Source organism: Rosa chinensis, chromosome 4 (assembly GCF_002994745.2).
Source record: "Rosa chinensis cultivar Old Blush chromosome 4, RchiOBHm-V2, whole genome shotgun sequence".
NCBI classification, from domain to species: domain Eukaryota; kingdom Viridiplantae; phylum Streptophyta; class Magnoliopsida; order Rosales; family Rosaceae; genus Rosa; species Rosa chinensis.
In genome coordinates, this window is record NC_037091.1 from 57,011,161 (window position 1) to 57,030,820 (window position 19,660).

At 47.1% G+C, this 19,660-nt stretch overlaps 1 protein-coding gene across 2 annotated transcripts; it reads right to left on the minus strand.

The window, feature by feature from the left end:
• Window positions 1-15,380: 15,380 nt before the first annotated feature.
• On the minus strand, window positions 15,381-17,821 carry LOC112199905. 2 transcript variants are annotated; one of them, XM_024340892.2, is made up of 5 exons: window positions 17,243-17,821; window positions 16,771-16,923; window positions 16,462-16,667; window positions 15,630-15,863; window positions 15,381-15,508 (listed from the first exon to the last, which is right to left on the minus strand). In XM_024340892.2, exons 1-4 carry the CDS (start codon window positions 17,747-17,749, stop codon window positions 15,656-15,658), a joined length of 1,074 nt encoding a protein of 357 aa, XP_024196660.1. In that variant the 5' UTR covers window positions 17,750-17,821; the 3' UTR covers window positions 15,381-15,508; window positions 15,630-15,655. The 2 variants fall into 2 exon arrangements, with proteins under 2 accessions (XP_024196660.1, XP_024196659.1); XM_024340891.2 differs by lacking the exon at window positions 15,381-15,508 and having other exon boundaries at window positions 15,510-15,863.
• Between the last annotated feature and the right edge of the window lie 1,839 nt (window positions 17,822-19,660).

Genomic DNA, 19,660 nt, shown 5'->3' on the forward strand with positions numbered 1-19,660 from the left:
AGAGTATAAAAGCCAGCGGACACGTGGCAAACCTCAAGATCATAGTTACCATCCTCCTGGCCTATGGCATGCGCCTCAACCCAGAAAAATGCTTCTTTGGCGTCACCGCCAGCAAATTTCTGGGTTATATCGTCAGTGAACGAGGCATCGAGGCTAACCCGGACAAGGTGCAGGCCATACTCGACCTGGCAGACCCTGAGTATAAGGTACACGTCCAATGCCTCCAAGGCAAGTTAACCGCCCTCTCTCGATTCATCTCCAGGCTCACTGACAGGTGTGCCCCATTTTTCAAACTCCTCAAAACAACTCACAAGAAAGTCATCAACTGGAACCCAGAATGTCAGGCGGCGTTTCAGGGCTTGAAGGATTACCTGGCGGCAGTCCCACTACTCTCTATCCCTGTGCAAGGAGAGACACTGTTCATATACCTAGCGGTATCGGTATCAGCGGTGAGTTGCGCCATTGTCCGGCGGGAGGGACAGGACGAGCTCCCAGTTTTCTACGCCGGCAGGGGCATGAACGGGGCAGAAACAAGGTATCCACCCTTAGAACAGCTAGCTCTTGCACTCATCGTTGCCGCCAGGCGCCTCCGCCAGTATTTTCAAGCGCACACAATCCACGTGCTGACCAATCAACCACTGAGACAGGTAATGCAGAACCCTGAACATTCAGGGCGCCTCAGCAAGTGGGCCATCGAGCTCAGTGAATTTGACATAGACTACAAGCCAAGAACCGCCATGAAGGGTCAGGCGGTAGCGGACTTCATCGCCGAGCTCACTGAGCGCCAGCCCAGTCCCAGCACGGAGAATGAGCCCGGGACGGAAATGGTCACCGCTAAGGAGCCAGCTCCCCTACAATCAGATTGGAACCTGCATGTGGACGGCTCCGCCAGCGCCAAGGCCAGCGGCGCAGGAGTCATCCTCACAGGCCCTGGGGGGCTGAATGTGGAATACGCACTAAAATTCAACTTCAAAGCCTCCAATAACATGGCGGAATACGAAGCACTCATTGCCGGCCTACTCCTCGCCATCGATTCAGGGGCTGACAGCGTCAACATCTTTAGTGATTCCCAGTTGGTCGTTAATCAGGTCAATGACAGCTTCCAGGCCAAGGACCAACAGTTAGCGGCATACTTGGGGTACGTTAAGACACTCCTCAAGAAATTCAAATTTCATAACATCACACAAATCCCCAGGGAAAAGAACGCCAAGGCTGACTCACTGGCAAGGCTAGCAACCGCCCAGCCACATCAGAGTCCAGCGGACACAAGAGTGGAATGTCTTGACAAGCCAAGTATCACAAAAACCCTGGCGGAGATCTTCAACATTGAGGTCAATACCAGCTGGATGGACGAAGTCATTGAGTACAAGCGCAACGGCACATTGCCGGACGACAAGGTTAAGGCGCGACAACTCCAGCGGAGGGCAACCCGCTACAACATCCAGAACGGCAAGCTGTACCGCCAGGGATTCACCCATCCCAACCTCCGCTGCCTAACCCCAGAGGAGGGAAAGGTCGTTCTGGCAGCAATTCATAGCGGAGAATGCGGAAACCATTCAGGCGCCAGATCCTTAGCCAATCGCACAATGCGACAAGGCTATTTTTGGCCTACTCTCGGCGACGATGCCCGCCAGGTAGCAAGATCATGCCACAGGTGCCAACAATTTGCTGACATCCCGCATGCACCGGCGGAACCACTATCGGTCATCGTCGCCCCATGGATCCACTCAACTTGGGGCCTGGATCTGATGGGAAAATTTCAAACCGCCAAGGGCCAGTTCAAGTACATTATAGTGGCTATCGACTACGACAGCAAGTGGATAGAGGCGGAACCACTAACAGCAATAACTACCGCCAAGGTAATTCACTTCCTCTGGAAGAACATCTACTGCCGTTACGGTGTCCCACACACGATAATCACCGACAATGGCACGCAATTCAACAACAAGGAGCTCATCTCTTTCACCGCCAACTTGGGTACTAAGATGAGTTTTGCATCTGTCGCCCACCCCCAGACCAACGGTCAGGTCGAAGCAGCAAACAAGATAATCAAAAGGCTGCTGAAGAAAAAACTCGACAAAGCAAAGGGTCTATGGGCGGAGAAACTCCCGGAAGTTCTATGGGCCATCAGAACAACCCCAACTTCCGCAACAGGTGAAACTCCCTTCTGCATGATGTTCGGAACGGAGGCTGTCCTGCCCATTGAGGTCTCTCAACCTACCGCCAGAGTCGAGGGCTACCGCCCAGAGACCAACACTGACGGCATCAACCTGGACAAGGACCTCCTGGAGGAAAAGCGACACAGGGCCCACCTATGCAACCTGCAAAACAAGCAGCGGGTATCGCGTTTCTACAACGCCAGAGTCAAGGCCCGGAACCTCCAACTGGGGGACTGGGTAATGAAGGAAGTCATTCCACCGCCAACAAAGCTTCGCCCAACTTGGGAAGGTCCATATAAAATTGTGGAAGTCGTTAGCCCAGGCACCTTCTACTTAATGGACAAGGACGGCGTCACAACGACCCACCCTTGGAATATCGAACACCTTCGGTATTATTACAAATAGTCATGCCGCTACCCAAGAGCATCTTGACTTAGCTAAATTTTTGTTCAATATTTAGCTAAGGGAAGCTACCCAACGGGTACTACCCCTCTTTTGTAAACGCTGGTCAGTCAGCTATCAATGAAACGAGGAATTATTCAAACCATTGTTACCAAGTCTAGCACTGAGGGCAACTGGCAACGCCAGGAATCGTCAGCGGACCACGTCCGCTACGTGGTGCACTTGGACCAATTTTAATTCCTTTAATGTTTCATTGCTTGGCAAAAGAAAAGTCTCTACGTCAAAACTCTAGCGGTACAAACACATCATGACAAACGTCAAACTCTGAAATTTCATTTCAGGGCTGGGACTCCCCACCCAAAATAGTTCATTATTACAGTAAAAAAAAAAAAAAAAAAAAAAAACCTATGGAAGTCTCAGCTGGCTTCAGCGGTTGTCTTCGGCTTCTCCGGCTTCAACTGGCGGCGGCACGACCGATCGGCTCGCCTGATCGGACCCTCGAGCTGTCGGGCTGGGAGTCTCCATTGTACCATCCGCCCGGGTGTGTGCCTCCAGAAATCCGGCACGTGACACCTCCGACGGGGTCTGCTGGGGAGTCTGCCGGGAACTTTCCGGCGGATGGGAGCCACTTTCCCCGCTGCCCGAGTGGGTACCTGCCGCAGTGGGAGGCACGACTTCTGTCTCCGGCGGGACACCCTCGACCACCGGCACGTCGGGCTGTGACGCCTTTACAAAGTCAATGGCGCCCTTCCGCGTCAACATGTCTATATTTGCCCGGGCCCCAGACTTCGCCGCTTCGGTCAATGTCTTTTTATACTCCGCCGACATCTTGAACGCTTCAACGGCGGCGGCTGCAGAAGAACTCTGTTCATTTTTCAGGCGGTTGACCTCCCCGTCCAGCCGCTGCATCTCACCCAGTCTGGCGGCAGACTCCCGCTGCACAATAATGAGCTTCTTATCTTTCGCGGCTATCCGCTCCTGCAGCAATGCGATCTCCTGCTCCAACTGGGAGACGCGTTCATTCCTCTCCAGATCCCGCCTTATGGCCGCATTAAGCTTGCCGCGGGCGTCCGCATAGTCACACTCCGCCTTGGCCAGCCCCTGCTCGGCCTCCGCCAATCTCTCCTTGGCCTCCGCCAGCTCCCTCTGGAGACCTCCGATCTCCCCCCTGAGCTCTTCCTCAATCCGGGGCTGCTTAGACGCCGCCTCGAACATATCATGTAACCCCGCAGATATTTGACCAAACGCCGAGCTGAAGGGCGATTGGTCAATTGCCGTCGGGCGCGATATGCCCGCCAGACCCCCGAACCCCAGCCGCTCGCACAAATGGAAAAGGAACGCCCGCTCCCCTTCTGTCATGAATGGCGCATACTCGGCAAAGGAGTCCAGATCACTGACGGCTGCTGCCTCCCCCTCCGCCACTGCACCCTTCGACGCAGCTTCTCGAGCCTTCTTTTGTTGGCGGACTCCGATCACCACCTCTTCTTCCTCTTCCTCGACGGGGGAGTCAGGCTGCCGGCGTTTTCTCTCCAACGCCCGTTGTGTCCCAGCAGCGGTCCTCGTCACCCGCACCGGCGGCTCACCCCGGGACTCGGTGGCAGTCCCCGTCGGCTGCACCGTCTTCTTTTGAGGACCGCGCCGGGTGGTAGGCATCCGCTCCCGCGGCCTTGTACCAACATTCCCCCTCTCCCCGCCACCCACTTGGGTGTCCGCCTGCACTACCGGCAGGCCATCCTCACCCAGATGGGAGTGGTGCGGCATCGGCAGCTCCACCGCAACCTCAGACTGGCTCAGCACCAGCGTCTCCGGGTTCACCACCGTCTGCTGGGCCGCCAACCCCTCGGCATACATAGCCTCCAGAAAATTTTCTATCTCGGCACGATCCATTGCTTTTTCGAAAGCGTCGCGACTAGATTTGTTACCGGGCGGGGTTTCTGAAAAGAAAAACACAAACACCCGTCAGTCCGGATCAAAAAAAAAAAAAAAAAAAAAAATGATGAGGTGTGGCGGAGTGGCTCTCACCAATAGAGCGAGTTAGCCCCAGGTCAACCAGCAATTCCCAACCGGTCAGAAGACGGAAGTCAAGCAAATTCCGGTTCCGCCAGCAGCCGCGGATCCTCGCCACGCGACACTCCTCTTCGCGCGTCAGAATATACCTTAGTCCCGCTGCACAAACACAATAATCATTAGCAAAAACCGCAGGTTTGCAAAAGTTTGAAACCGCCAGTTAGTTTTAGCGGAAACCAGTTGCCAACCTCGGATGGGCTGGAATTCCGACTTAGTCTTAAACGTCGGCCCCTCCACATTCGACCTAGTATGGTACTCCCAGCCGTCTGTGGCGACGCAGAAGGTCCCCCGCCAGTAGGACATTGAGTCCCTTAAGTTCTCAATCAACTTGGGCGCTCCCTGGCGGCGGCTTAGGTTCACGCACCCTCTGCAACCTCGGCGCTTCACATACACTAGCTCGTAGAAGTGAAGCACTTCCGCCACGGTAGGCCCCTCGCACCCCGACAAGCGCCACAGGGAGTTCATCGCCAACAGCAACCGCCACATGTTGGGACAGATCTGCCCAAAGGCAAGCCCAAACTCGCACACAAGAATTTGGAGATTGGGCACTAGCGGGAATGTCACTCCTTGGCGGAATATGGCCTCGTGCACGGCAGCACATCCCGCTGGGAGCATCGAGGCCTTCTCATCCGCTGTCGGGGGGCGCAGCTTCACCGAGCCCGGCAACCGGAACGTCCGCTTCATCCGGTTAACAGCGGCGGCATCCATCCGCCCACCTGCCTCGTCGACGGCGGTGCCATCTGAGAGGTACCACGCCGACTCGACATTTTGGCCCGGCGCTTCCCCTTCGCCAGCGGAGCCGCTAGCAGCGCTATTGCTCGCCAAGCGCTCGTCACGCCTAGCCAACTCACCCGCCCTAGAGCTCTCTGGACGCGATCCACGATCCATAGCTATTTCCCAGGGGATGGTCCGAAGTGGCTCAACTTCAAGCGGTTCTGGCAGTGAGGTTCCTGCATGGGCAGACGGACGCAACGAGTCAATAAAGGTCATATCCGCCACGCTGAACGACACGTCAGACCCGGAATCCTCACTGCTCGAAATATCTATGACGTTGGCCATCCCAAACCCTAAAACCCACATCAGTTAGCACAAATACAGATCTAACCTACTCTCACATCAGATACAGCCAAAGATGCCAAGAACAACTACCCACAAAAATACCAAAACAAAAACAACCGCACGCTCAACCCAGATTAGACCGTCTAGCAAAACCCAAAACCCCAACTTTCTGTCAAACACCATAACCTCCCTCAAATCTCTCCCTACACCCTCCGAAAACAGCACAGAGGCAATATCATACCATTAACAGAAATACCAAAACCCAGAAACCACCATTGCAGATTCAATGAAACAGGAAGAGGATCCGAAATACCAACCTCACGTCGAAGACTTTGGAGTGCAGTTCGTCTTCACTAACAGTTTTCGTCCTCTCCAGTCCGACTACTCCACGCAAGCCCGGAGATCTCCTTCGCAATTCGCAGGCGAACAAGGCTCGAAGCAGGCAACTCAGATTTGAAGATTTTCCAGAAATGTCGAAACTCGCTCAGTTCCCCCCTTTTTATGTCAACATCAAATAATCCTGAGCCGTCCGCTACAAAACTACATCACGTACCAACCGTACACGTGTCCCACGTCTTCATTAACTCCCTGGATTAACCGAGGCGTCGCCTCGGTTACGAGATCCATCATTACTCGCATTAATGACGAGAAGACGGCTAGGCTTAGGAGGCAAGCCTCCAGACGCTAACCCTCTCAGAGTTAGCCACGTGTCCACCGTCATCATTCTTTGGCTTCCAAGGGAAGTCACCACCTGACAAGTAAACCCCCCAACCATGGCAAGTCTCCGCTGAGCGAAACCCCGCCAGCGGATCCTCACTTGTCATCTCCCAAGTGACGGAGTCTCCGCTGAGCGAAACCCCGCCAGCGGATCCTCACTTGTCATCTCCCAAGTGACGGAGTCTCCGCTGAGCGAAACCCCGCCAGCGGATCCTCACTTGCATCTCCCAAGTGACGGAGTCTCCGCTGAGCGAAACCCCGCCAGCGGATCCTCACTTGTCATCTCCCAAGTGACGGAGTCTCCGCTGAGCGAAACCCCGTCAGCGGATCCTCACTTGCATCTCCCAAGTGACGGAGTCTCCGCTGAGCGAAACCCCGCCAGCGGATCCTCACTTGCATCTCCCAAGTGACGGAGTCTCCGCTGAGCGAAACCCCGCCAGCGGATCCTCACTTGCATCTCCCAAGTGACGGAGTCTCCGCTGAGCGAAACCCCGCCAGCGGATCCTCACTTGCATCTCCCAAGTGACGGAGTCTCCGCTGAGCGAAACCCCGCCAGCGGATCCTCACTTGTCATCTCCCAAGTGACGGAGTCTCCGCTGAGCGAAACCCCGCCAGCGGATCCTCACTTGCATCTCCCAAGTGACGGAGTCTCCGCTGAGCGAAACCCCGCCAGCGGATCCTCACTTGTCATCTCCCAAGTGACGGAGTCTCCGCTGAGCGAAACCCCGCCAGCGGATCCTCACTTGCATCTCCCAAGTGACGGAGTCTCCGCTGAGCGAAACCCCGCCAGCGGATCCTCACTTATCATCTTCCAAGTGACGGAGTCTCCGCTGAGCGAAACCCCGCCGGCGGAGCTTCTCTCCTCATTTGGGTAAACGGGGCGTCCTCCGCTACACAGCGCACCGCTGGCTGACCCCATTTCTCATCTGACAAGCTGCGTACTTTATTCAGCGCAACACCGCTCAATAAAATACCAAGCACGTCTACTTGACGCTGCTTCCTGCTACATCTAGCGGGGGGACTTCCGCCAGCGGCGGATCCCGAGGCCACGCCTCTCTGACAACGCCGCCACGCGGAGTTACGGTCAGAATGTCCCTACGGGACACGGGGACTAGTCAACAGTCTACGACAGCCCTGATCAGGTACGTTGACCCCCGTCACCTGGGTGCTAAGATTGGGCTCGCAACCCAACACCCTCTGCTCCGTGCAGCTCCCCCTCAACAAACAATAACAACGACCATCCGGAGGTCCATCTTAGCCGGGGAGTGGGGGACTCCCTGGGGGGCCTAGCAGGGGCCCACCCGAAAGGGCACAAAGCGTTTGCTCAGTAAATCCATGGTTGACAACGCACTGACGCTAATTATGCTTCTGCAAAGTCTAGCGGGAGAAACGCTTCAAACCGCCGATCAACTCCCCAACCAAGATTGCCCTCCTTGACTGGGGATTTGGGGGACTTGTACATGCATGTCCATTTGCAAGCATAATTAGCTATAATGAGCCACGCTCATGGTACCACCGGGGGTACCAACGCCCACCATATGAGTGACTGACGTAAAGACAGTTAGCCGGGTTACCGCCTGAGCCCCGGATCAACCCCAAAGCACCGCCGACGCGCCGCCACGCGCCGTGTCAAGATGGCATCAGAAGCTACTGAAACTGGGAACTGAAGCACCATCAGTCCCACATCGAAAACAAGGAGAAGATCATCCTCTTCCTCACCTATAAAAGGTCCTCTCCTCTCTCCTCATTTATTACGCATTCAATACTTACCTACTGTTACTTTGTCAACATAAATACATTGACTAACTTAGGCATCGGAGAGTTGAAGACCGCCCGGCGCGGTCTCCCTCTGACGCCCATTGTATTTTATTTGACAGGTAACGGGAACCATTCACAACAAAGGTATCGATCCGCCTGCCGGATCAACGTTAGCTAGGGTCCAGCTACCGCTAGACTTTTAGACATTAACACAGTAACAATCTTGAAAACACTCTTAATCATCCTCTTTACTGAAATCTTAATCACGTAACAAGGACATCTCGAAACCTCTTAAAATCTCATCCTCAATCCTTATACAAACATCCTTTTCATGAGGCTCGTTTGATGACTAGAAAGGACTGCTGTCTAGTCATCTCATGCCATCTAGGAGGGACTGCCACCCAGATGACGCATCGGAAGGGACTGCCAACCGGAATAGGAGGCGGTGGATAGATGAGACTGCCAACTAGCCACATGTAGTAGACGGGACTGCCGACTAACCACAGGTAGTAGACGGGACTGCCGACTAACTACCTCATGTCATCTGGAAGGGACTGCCAACCAGGTGACGCATCGGATGGGACTGCCAACCGAGCTGTAGTCTGGAAGGGACTGCCAACCAGACTATTACCTAGAAGGGACTGCCAACTAGGTAAGATACGCATGCGCCAAAACTGGCCTCCTTAATAAACTGAACAGCCTCCTCAAGAAACTGAAAATAACCTCTTTCAATCACTTGCTTTCGGAAAGAAACTCGATATTACCTCAATAAATCAATAATAATTCACCGAAAGCATAACTCAGTAATAACTCGCTAACTCAAACCTCAATATCTCAATAAATCCTCGAAAGCATAATCACATACTCTATAATTCAATAATTGCTTTCGGAAAGAAGGCTCCATCTAACCCAAGTCTGATAAGTGCGGAATTCAAAACCCAATAAATCTCGATAAATCAATCATGCTCAAATATTTGCTAAATCCCTCGCACTCGTATATCTTCATAAAAACTAATATTCGAAATCCAAAATTCTCATAATATTTTCTGAATCAGTCACTTCCCGAAAATCATTTCTCAACTCAATAACTCCTGAATAACTATCTCAAAAATCTACTAAAAGCCCTCGGGAAGGAATTTCAATACTAATCTCGATAAATCAACGCTCAAATATTCAAAACATAATTAAATCTCAATTGGAAGAAAATAATAATACTGCATGTGGAATTAATTTAAAAACAAATGTCCACTCACAGTACTATTTAGGCGACCATGCATACGACTTCCTTCGTCGAGCAATAGCTCGGTACATCGCCCTGTACACAATTATATTCCGTGAATAACTATTCAACAATTAAATACGATTCTCAAAATCAAATCCTCATAATTACATCTCCACTTCTCCTCGGATGCAACCCAAATTATACCACTAATACCATTTTGTTAATTTAAAGGTTCCAAGGCAGAACCGAGAGATATCCGACGGCCGGATTCTCGTAATTCGATAATCGAAACCCTAAACTTCAAAAATTCATAATTAATTCCAAGCTTCTCCAAAATTCACCAAATTTCATATATAAGCTCTACAATATTTATAGGATTTAATGGGCTAAAAACTGGAATTAAAACACAGCCCAACACGCCTCCACGCGCCACCCACAGTGGCGGCGCGTGGGACCCACGCGCAGGCGGCAACCACCTCCGATGGCCACCATATTTTGACAGCAGCACCTACACAACACACTGATCAATTTTCTCAACTACAACACATCCCAATTTTACCTTTAAACAGTCGAATTCAACCGGTGAAGAAAACCCAGAAAATCAAGAACCCTAGATTTTCAATTCTGCCTCTACACTTCAAATCTTGATTCGAGGCTAGGGGCGAAATGATCTCCGTGGAAAACCAAACCTTCGACGGCAAAATGGTGACCAGAGGTGGCCGGAATCGCCGGAAATCGGCAAAAATGGCTAACTGCCACCGTAGCTTCCTCCGCTCCAAATCGAGCTTCTCCGGCCAAATCACCGTAATATACCTCCACAGACGTGATAAGGGGAAGAAACCGAGCTTGGGGGTGGCCGGATTACTTTCTGGGTCGGCCGAAGGAGGAAGAAATCGGAGGGGGAAGAGATCGGGCCGAAAGGGAGGAAGGGTCGGGGAGAGAGAAGAGAAAGTTACCGGGGGCTAGGTAGATTTTCCAAAAATGGAAATCTACCAACAGTAATTTCCATATATATATACAACTTACCATGAACAGTAAATTCTACATTTTTGGCCATAACTCTCACATACTAAGTCCAATTTTTACGCACCACATATGCACGCGCTCGGTTTAACGTCCTCTACAACTTTCATGAAGGAAATTTTCTCAAATTTTGACCCGAACAAAAAGTCAACTTTTAGGGCCCCCTAAAAGCATTGAAACGACAGTAAAAGTGAAAGTAAAAGTTGTTTACCGTCCAAATGACTAGTAACCCGGTGAATTCGGGTTCGGGACGTCACAATATATGCAATGGAACTTGGAGTGCGTAAACACATCTCAAGACATCCAAGGTTTTGAGAAAATCTTCAAAAAGGATAACTCAAGTATAACAATTTTTTTAACTGCTTGACCAAAATAAATCAATTCTGTAACTGAGGACTGAGAGATAAATTCAGGATTTTGAATTCTTAATGAGATACGCATATCCTCAATATTGCAACTACAGAAACAAATACACACACAAGAGAGAAGTTCATGTGAAATTCAATATCAAATTGCATTGAAACTCCTACCAGACTGAAAATAACAGCTCTATATACAAATGTTTTTGTGATAAACAAAGGCAAAGGTATTGGAGTAATGCCACAACCAATAATTGATACAACTACAACTCATTGATGAAGAAAGCAAGTAAATGGGATCAAACTGAAAACTAATGCCCAAACCCAGATATCAGATCTTAATAAGCATCTAGATATATCAAAACAAGTGCGTTCCACATTCAACTAAAGATAGAATTGCCCCAATTTATGCATAAAACCTTAAGTACCATTTATGGGCATCAAAATTTCAGAAGATCAACAAAGTCGTAAACTTTAAGAACACTAACCCTCAATCAAATTTCTATGCCGCGTTGCTTGATTGAGATTACGATTTTGAACTTGGAGTCGCATTGTTGATTGACAAAGACAGAAGAAAGAGAGGCCAGAGAGAGATTCGAGTGCATCTGAAGGGAAGAGCAGTGTCTGCTTCCATGGTTGTGTGTAATTTGTTCAAGGGAGGGAGGGTAGGAGACGGTATTACGAAAGAGTCCTTAATGAACAGTATTTAGCGCTACAGTATCCCAAGTGGCTTATGCTTCTAAAAGCAGGGGTTAGCCGGCTTCTACTTTTGGACAAAAAAAGCAGCTACTTCTGGAAAAAGCTGCCCGGAAGCCAAATCACCAAACACTTTGGGTGTTGTTGCTTATAAGCGGGAGAGCTAAAAAGCCCCCTAAACACACCTTTTTATTTAAATTTAAATTTTTTTTTATAAATAATAAGGGATTAGGCGATATTAGTTCCTCGGAGGTAGACAACGTAGGGAACCAGTCCCACCCTCAATCTCGAAGGAGAAGGGTCTGCCACACTCTGAGAACCCACCCCCCATCCCCCTATTTTGTTAATAGAAGAATAGTTGACAAATACAAAAAAAAAGTTGGGGGATTGGACCAAAACCCATCCACCAAAAACAAGACAAGGAAGAGACAAACCCCCTTCCTAGACACTAGCAAAACTAAAAGCAAATAAAAACCTATGTCTTTACACATAACGATAATGAGTAACATAAGATGGATCCCGACTATAGAATCTAACAATGAACCTAGGAGGTGAAGTCCACCAATAGAACCATCATTTTGAGCACCATAACTAGCAAGAGCATCAGCTGAAGAGTTACCTTCTATATAAATATGAGTAACAAGAAAATGTATGGATTGAGTAAAGTGCATACAGTTCAACCATTCCACTTTGAACCTCCAAGGTATTAGATTGGGCGAATTGAAATAGTGAACTACTAGAGTTGAGTCTGTTTCAAGCCAAATATGTGTCCAACTTCTTGCCCAGGCAACACGAAGAGGCTCAATGACTGCTAGAATCTCGGCATCAATTGCACTATTAACAATTACTCTATGGGCAAAGGCACCCTTAAATAAACCATCCGAATATCTAAATAATCCTCCAAAACCTGCTACGAAATGACCCATCAGTGTTTACCTTCAGCTTCTCTGCTAGAATTCATTTTGCTTATGGATCTGCTTGGATAACACTCTCAGCTCGCCACTTGTTACTGGTTCAATCTAAGGGCTATAATGCTTACAACACAGAAAGCCTAAACTTCACTAACGATCTCCAAATAGTTCTTTAACGTCAATGTTGAATCGAACAAGATCTCTACCCCTGGACTCCTCGCATCTCCCTCTCTCTCTTGGCCCAATTTCCTCCTTCCCCTCATCGGACCAGGGGCCCATCTTACACCCTAACCCTTATGGATTCGGCTTCTCTGCTAGAATTCATTTTGCTATGATCTGCTTGGATAACACTCTCAGCTCGCCACGTGTTACTGGTTCAATCTAAGGGCTATAATGCTTACAACACAGAAAGCCTAAACTTCACTAACGATCTCCACATAGTTCTTTAACGTCAGTGTTGAATCGAATAAGATCTCTACCCCTGGACTCCTCGCATCTCACTCTCTCTCTTGGCCCAATTTCCTCCTTCCCCTCATCGGACCCCCCTCATCATCTAGTCATGAACTGAAGCCGAGTCCGATCTCTCGACTCCTTACATCTCCCTCTCTCTCTTGGCCCAATTTCCTCCTTCCCCTCATCATCTAGCTTGCTGTCTTCTTCTGCAGTTTGGGAGTTTCATCAATTTGTGGAACTGTTTAGGAGTTTCATCAGTTTATGGAACTGTTTTTGCTGTTCATCAGTTTGTGGAACAAAGATGCTTGTTTGTGGAACTGTTATTTAACTCTGTGCTTTTATAGTTTAAGCATTACCTATTTGATAATGAATTGTACAAGTTTTAGTTTTCTGCAGAAAGTTGCAGAACTTGAGTAATTTGACCATCAGTTTTTAGTTTTCTGCTCAATTTGTTGTGTATGTATGGGAGTTTTGGTTAGCCACTTTTGAGTTTCTAAGTGTTCATATTCAGTAGCTTAACAAGGAGGCAATCACTTAAAACTGGAATTTTTGTTCTTCAAACCTGCTTCTTTGGTACACCAATTGACAAAGCTACTTACTTTACTTAAAGAAGCTTGAGAACTTTGAACAACATGGCTGGTCATTCGCCAAGTTAAGATAAAAAATGAAATTCTCGTATACTCTGCAGAATTTCTTCATACATAGAAACTTTTCATATTAATTCACTCCAAATTGGAGTCCTGCACAACCTTTCCATACATAGAAACTTTTCATATTAATTCATGGCCAAAAGTAAAAGTTTTACACCTTCACCAAAACCCAACAGCCTTCAACAATAACATTAGCTCCAATTTGTTAACATCATCAGCTCCACTCCCCTATCCTAACCAATATGTAGTGCTCTAATTTTCATTCCTTCACGAGATCTTTCGTTGTATAGATCAATGCGAGTCCTGCAACAACATGGCTTCTTGTACAAATTGTCATACAAATTGTCATTGACAACATGAGCATGATAAACCTGATAAGGTGAAGATGAGTAACATTAGCTTCATAGACTTCATGATTTTTAAATGCAAGACAACATTAGCTTCATAGCTTGAAGGTGAAGATGAATAACATTAGCTCCATAACTTACAAACCAACTTCAGCATTTTCTCTCTTAGTCTGACCAAAAGTTTCGAAATTGGTAAAATTACAACATCTATACCAAATCCTTACAAATTTCCAATCTTTCCTCTACTTCACACCAATGGTACCCTCCTACTCCAAATCAAAGCTCAGGTGGTACAAATGCATAATTTTTTCCACACTCAACCCATCAATCAACAATAAAACTCCCTCAAAACATACCAACCCAGATGATAAAATGCTTAATACAGATGGAAAATACTAACAATATGCAGAACAAACAAAAGAGTAATCATAATAGACCTGAGAAAACGCATCAACAAAGTAGTCATCTTCAAATTTGATCTATTGCATCAGCAAAACAATTTAGAATTCATTCCTACAACCTCCCAACAAAACACGCCCAAATCCAATAAATTGAAATACACCCAAATCAAACGAACAACACAACACAAGAAACGAAAACAAAAAGACACATCTCACCAAACTTGGATCGCCACCTCCTAACAAGTCATTGACACAATAACTTTATCTTAAATTTTTCATGACTAGATGGTGAGGGGAAGGAGGAAATTGGGCCAAGAGAGAGGGGGAGATTTGAGGAGTCGAGAGATCGTTTTCGATTCAGTTCACGACTAGATGATGAGGGGAATGAGGAAATTGGGCCAAGAGAGAGAGGGAGATGTGAGGAGTTGAGAGATCGGACTCGGCTTCAGTTCACGACTAGATGATGAGGGGGGTCCGATGAGGGGAAGGAGGAAATTGGGCGAAGAGAGAGAGGGAGATGCGAGGAGTCCAGGGGTAGAGATCTTGTTCGATTCAATACTGACATTAAAGAACTATTTGGAGATTGTTAGTGAAGTTCAGGCTTTATGTGTTGTAAGCATTATAGCCCTTAAATTGAACCAGTAACACGTGGCGAGCTGAGAGTGTTATCCAAGCAGATCCTAGCAAAATGAATTCTAGCAGAGAAGCCGAATCCCAACTAGGGTTACAATACTACAAAATTTTAATTTACACCAATATCTTAAAATTATATGACATTAAAAAAAGGATAAAAAGCAAACAATAGATTTTGTTGCGGTTGATGTATATACCACCACATTGTTTGAGAATTGAGAGTGCAATATACATGGTTAGCGATTGCTCGTAAGATGTTGGAAGGGTGATTATATATGATCAATTGTGGCTAGAATTTCATTAATCAACATGCATGCGAGATGGATGCACTCATAAGCGTGGTGTGCATATTAAGCGTGGTGTGCATATTAAGTAACTGAAAGACATGCTCATATCATGTTTATTATTATCACTCATATAACCTCATATTCATTCTTCTTAGCAGGTAACAAAAATGATTCTCCATGAACTATTTTTTCATATTATAAACGCCATCATAGGCTATTAACAACCGGAAACACCCTCATGTTTCCTAGAAAACTATATTATTTTACCAAAAAACCACCTCCCTATTTTTCACCAAGTCAAAAATATCCCTCCATTCTTACTCCTCGTTTGTGTGCTACTCTTTTATCTGCTGGACTTCTAAAGCTGTAGAAAAGAAGTTGAGACATTTAATATTATCACCATGAAATATACAAAGTGTTGGCGTGTTAATTACATAACAACAAATAATTACATGAATAACATGGTAAACACATAAATTACTCACAAATACAATTACAATACTTGCATAATTCAACTTTGAAGAAAGACTGCAGCTCCAACTAAACCCAACCATAATGTCAAGGCTATCCAGAAAGCTTGGCTTTTCTCCAATCCAATTGGGGGTCGCCAGACCATGAAGTCCCCAAAATAGTCTTTCGACGATGGAATCTGATTGGTTACTGTCCCAGTGCTCCTCTGATCTTTGTCCTTGTATTTATCACTCCACGTTCCAGCATAGCTGCAGTACTCACGCATCAAATAAACTTATTAGTCAACCAAACTCTTGAAGAGTTGCAAGAAATGACCAAATCTACCAAAATATGAATTAGCAAATACATCTAATAGTTTCTTTTCAGTTCGTTTACTTAACAGTTTTGCCAACTCTTGCTTCCTAAAAACACTAGGAGAAGATAGAAACAACTTCATCGACCTGTCCAATTTGTCCAAGAAAGTGTTTGTTGGGAAAGGAAGAAAATATTCAACCAACTGAAAAGTGCATGTGGAAGCAAAGGTCAAAGCACGATTACAGACAGACTCCAAAACCCTAACCAATCCTACATGGATCCTGATTCAAGTTTCGTCAAATTTCTTATTATTGATATCACCGTTTAAACAAAGATTTACTGATCAATTTTGTTCCCATTATGCATACGTGATGTTTGAAAACAAGAGCTGAAAATATGATGGCGTTTTATGTATGGACTGAGAATTGGAACTCTCAACAAGAGAAGGATAGCTCTATGCAGGACAGAGGAAACACAAAAACTGTTGACAGAATAAAAGATGGACCATAGGCAAAGTACATCATGACATGGTTGAAGGTAAAGGACCAATACCTGTCATAACTAGAACCAATGAGTGGTATGGTTACCATCTCTTCCCGGGTAATCTTGATCTTTGGTGCTTGCAAAATGTAGCGAAGCTCTGCAGCCTGGCGTCGTATGCTGACACTGGGGTGCTTGCTCTCCAATTGCTTATAAAGATCAATGCAATCGGCATGGCGCTTATTAGCCTCGTAGGCCATAGCGAGCCAAATTTGAATCTGTTGAACCATAACACCATATTCCATTAGCACACTGATCAAACATGTTGCATTTGCAAAATTAACAAAACGAGATCCTCAAAGTCATGGCGGGTTAACCTACCTCACCACCAAATAACGTTGGCCTTGGAATGATTGTCAGTGCTCCTTCTAGGAACTCAATGGCGCGACCGTACATCCCCCTCCCATAAGCCTTCTGGCCCAAGTCGAACATTAACTGTGCGGTGGCTCTTCGCTCTGCCTGCTCCTTAGCCACCTGCTCTCATCCCATAACAACATAACCAATCAACCCTATTACAACAACTAATGCAAAACTAAAGCAATGAACTATGCAAGAATCCTTCTCTTACCCAATTCAGTTACGAAGAAGCTACACATCGAAACCATTGAATCACTTTTGGACCCAACTAAGCTACCTAGAAGCTACATATCTAAACAATTGAACTTTTAACAATCAAATTAAATAAAAACATCTCAATCTATTCAATTGAACAATTCTGGCTTAACAAATTAAACAACAGATCACATCTACAATTTATATTCATCTATTCTAAGCTCAAAGAGTTGTAGCTGACCTTTTCAAGCTCTTTCCTGACTCTCATCCGCTTGGCCTCCTCCGTCTCTTCTCTACCATCATCTTCATAATCCTCCTCGATCCGGCTCTGTAACTCCTCAGCCTTCTTCTCCAGCTCTTTCCTCTCCTCGATCTCCTTCACTCTCCGCCGCATTTCCTTCTCCCAATCCAACGGCGCCGGCGGCTCCTCCTCCCCATCCCCTTCCCCAAATCCATTCCCGTTCCCCTCCTCGTCCCTCCCAAAGTCCACCCCGTTCACCTTCGAATTCGCCTTCCCCCGAGCCACGACTCGTTGGCTCCGAGTCTCGCCGCCGTCCGAGTCAAACCCCTTGGCGGCGATGAAGCCGTTATACGCTTGACTGTGATTGTGAGGATCTCTCCTTGGCAGGCTGAGGTTTAGGTTCAATAAAGCGTCCAGCGCCACCGGACGAGTCTTGCGGTCAGGTAATATGGTCCTAGGCGAGGTCACGTCTAGTAGCAGAGCTAGGTTTCCGACAAGTACGGCCATTGGTGCCGGGAAGAGTCAAGAAAGAGAGAGATAAAGAGGGAGGAGTGAGATATGAGATTCCCGCTGAAAAGACTGTGACAGAGATATTGGCGTCGTTTAATTATTCTCATGACTAAAAAATCCTTCATTTATGGCTTAATTACTTTAAATTTCAAATTTTGAGGGCGTAGATTCTGAATCAGGTAAAGGGCAAATCCTATTCTCAAGGATGTGAACGTGGCGCCTCACAGGCTAGAGCCGTGGGGCGACTACAGTAGCTTTTGACTTGTCACAGGGAAACACGCCACTGCATATTGATATTGGGTAAGGTAGCAAGACACCTCAGAACCTTGGTTACATTAGCGAGCTAGTTAACAACACACCTATTTAGTTAGTATTTAAGTTGAGGTCCACAAAGATAAACCTATTAAGTCAGACGAATACTTTAGAGTTTAGGGTTGCAAGCGCACGAGCCCGAAAACCCCTCAAATTAGTGGGAGTTAGGACTCAAACCCTAGACACGAGGATTCCATGCTTGGCTGCTCAACTAACCTTACCACACCAGGTGGTTCGGCACTGTAAAGTTAAGGATTAACTACTTGTTACTCCTCAAACTTTTGCCTGAAAAACAGTTTAGTCCCTCGCCTTTCAAATTAAACTGGATAGTCCTTATTCTCTCTAATTCTCACACAACAGGTCCAAAAAAGGTCTAAAATGACTATAATACCCCCAAGATCATTTTTTTATATTTTTTCTCTCTTTTCTTTTTCTCTTTTTTATCTTTTTATTTTTAATCATTTTTTAATTTATTATTATTTTTTTGCTTCTCTCTATCTATCTCTCTCTCTCTCTCTCTCTCTCTCTCTCTCTCTCTCTCTCTCTCTCTCTCTCTCCTCGTCCTCATCGCCAACGACGATGCACCCGCACCCCATCCCAACTCCTTCGACTCATCCCCCCCTCTCTCTCTCTCTCTCTCTTTCCTCGTCCTCATCGCCAACGACGATGCACCCGCACCCCATCCCAACTCCTTCGACTCATCCCCATTCTGCGCCACGTACGAGGAAATGGTGGAGAGTGGCGACCCGGACTTCCAGTGGGCCCTGCCGGAGAACGAGTGGGACCCGATGACGCTGAACTACACTTCCGGCACGACTTCCTCGCCCAAGGGAGTGGTCCACTGCCACAGAGGGCTCTTCATCATCACCGTCAAACTCTCTCCTCGACTGGGCCGTACCCAGACAGCCCGTCTATCTCTGGACGCTTCCGATGTTCCACGCCAACGGCTGGAGCTACCCGTACGGGATCCCATGCTTCCATTTGTGAGCCTGAAAGATGACGTGGGGCGGAGGCCGACGGAGAAGGAGATGATAGAGTACTGCAGAGGAAAGCTGCCGAATTTCATGGTGCCGAAGACGGTGCTGTTTATTGAGGAGCTGCCGAAGACGTCGAAATTTGTATGGGATTGAAGGCTGGGTATGAGTGTTCAACTAAGGGATTGATTCGATTGAATTCGAGATTTGGGGGTTGGGATTCGATGGAGCAGAAGAGGCAGATAAGGGTGAGAGATTGGGGGTTTAAGTGGTGGACTTGTTCTGGAGCTCGGTCCTGGTTGGAAATGGGATCGGAGCTGGAATTGGGGGGGGGGGGGGGGAGAGAGAGAGAGAGAGCAGAGAGCAGAGAGAGAAGCAAAAAAAAAAATTAAAATTAAAAAATGATTAAAAATAAAAAGATAAAAAAGAGAAAAAGAAAAGAGAGAAAAAAATATAAAAAAGGATCTTGGGGGTATTATAGTCATTTTAGACCTTTTTTGGACCTGTTGTGTGAGAATTAGAGAGAATAAAGACTATCCAGTTTAATTTGAAAGGCGATGGACTAAACTGTTGTTCAGGCAAAAGTTTGAGGAGTAACAAGTATTTAATCCTAAAGTTAACA

Excerpts from the sequence above, each read along its gene's own strand:
- LOC112199905 (XM_024340892.2), bottom strand. The coding sequence starts at position 17,749 with ATGGCCGTACTTGTCGGAAACCTAGCTCTGCTACTAGACGTGACCTCG. Across the intron at positions 16,668-16,770 it reads CAACGTTATTTGGTGGTGAG|ATTCAAATTTGGCTCGCTAT; the intron begins GTAGGTTAACCC and ends ATGGTTCAACAG. Across the intron at positions 15,864-16,461 it reads ATTGGTTCTAGTTATGACAG|CTATGCTGGAACGTGGAGTG; the intron begins GTATTGGTCCTT and ends TGAGTACTGCAG.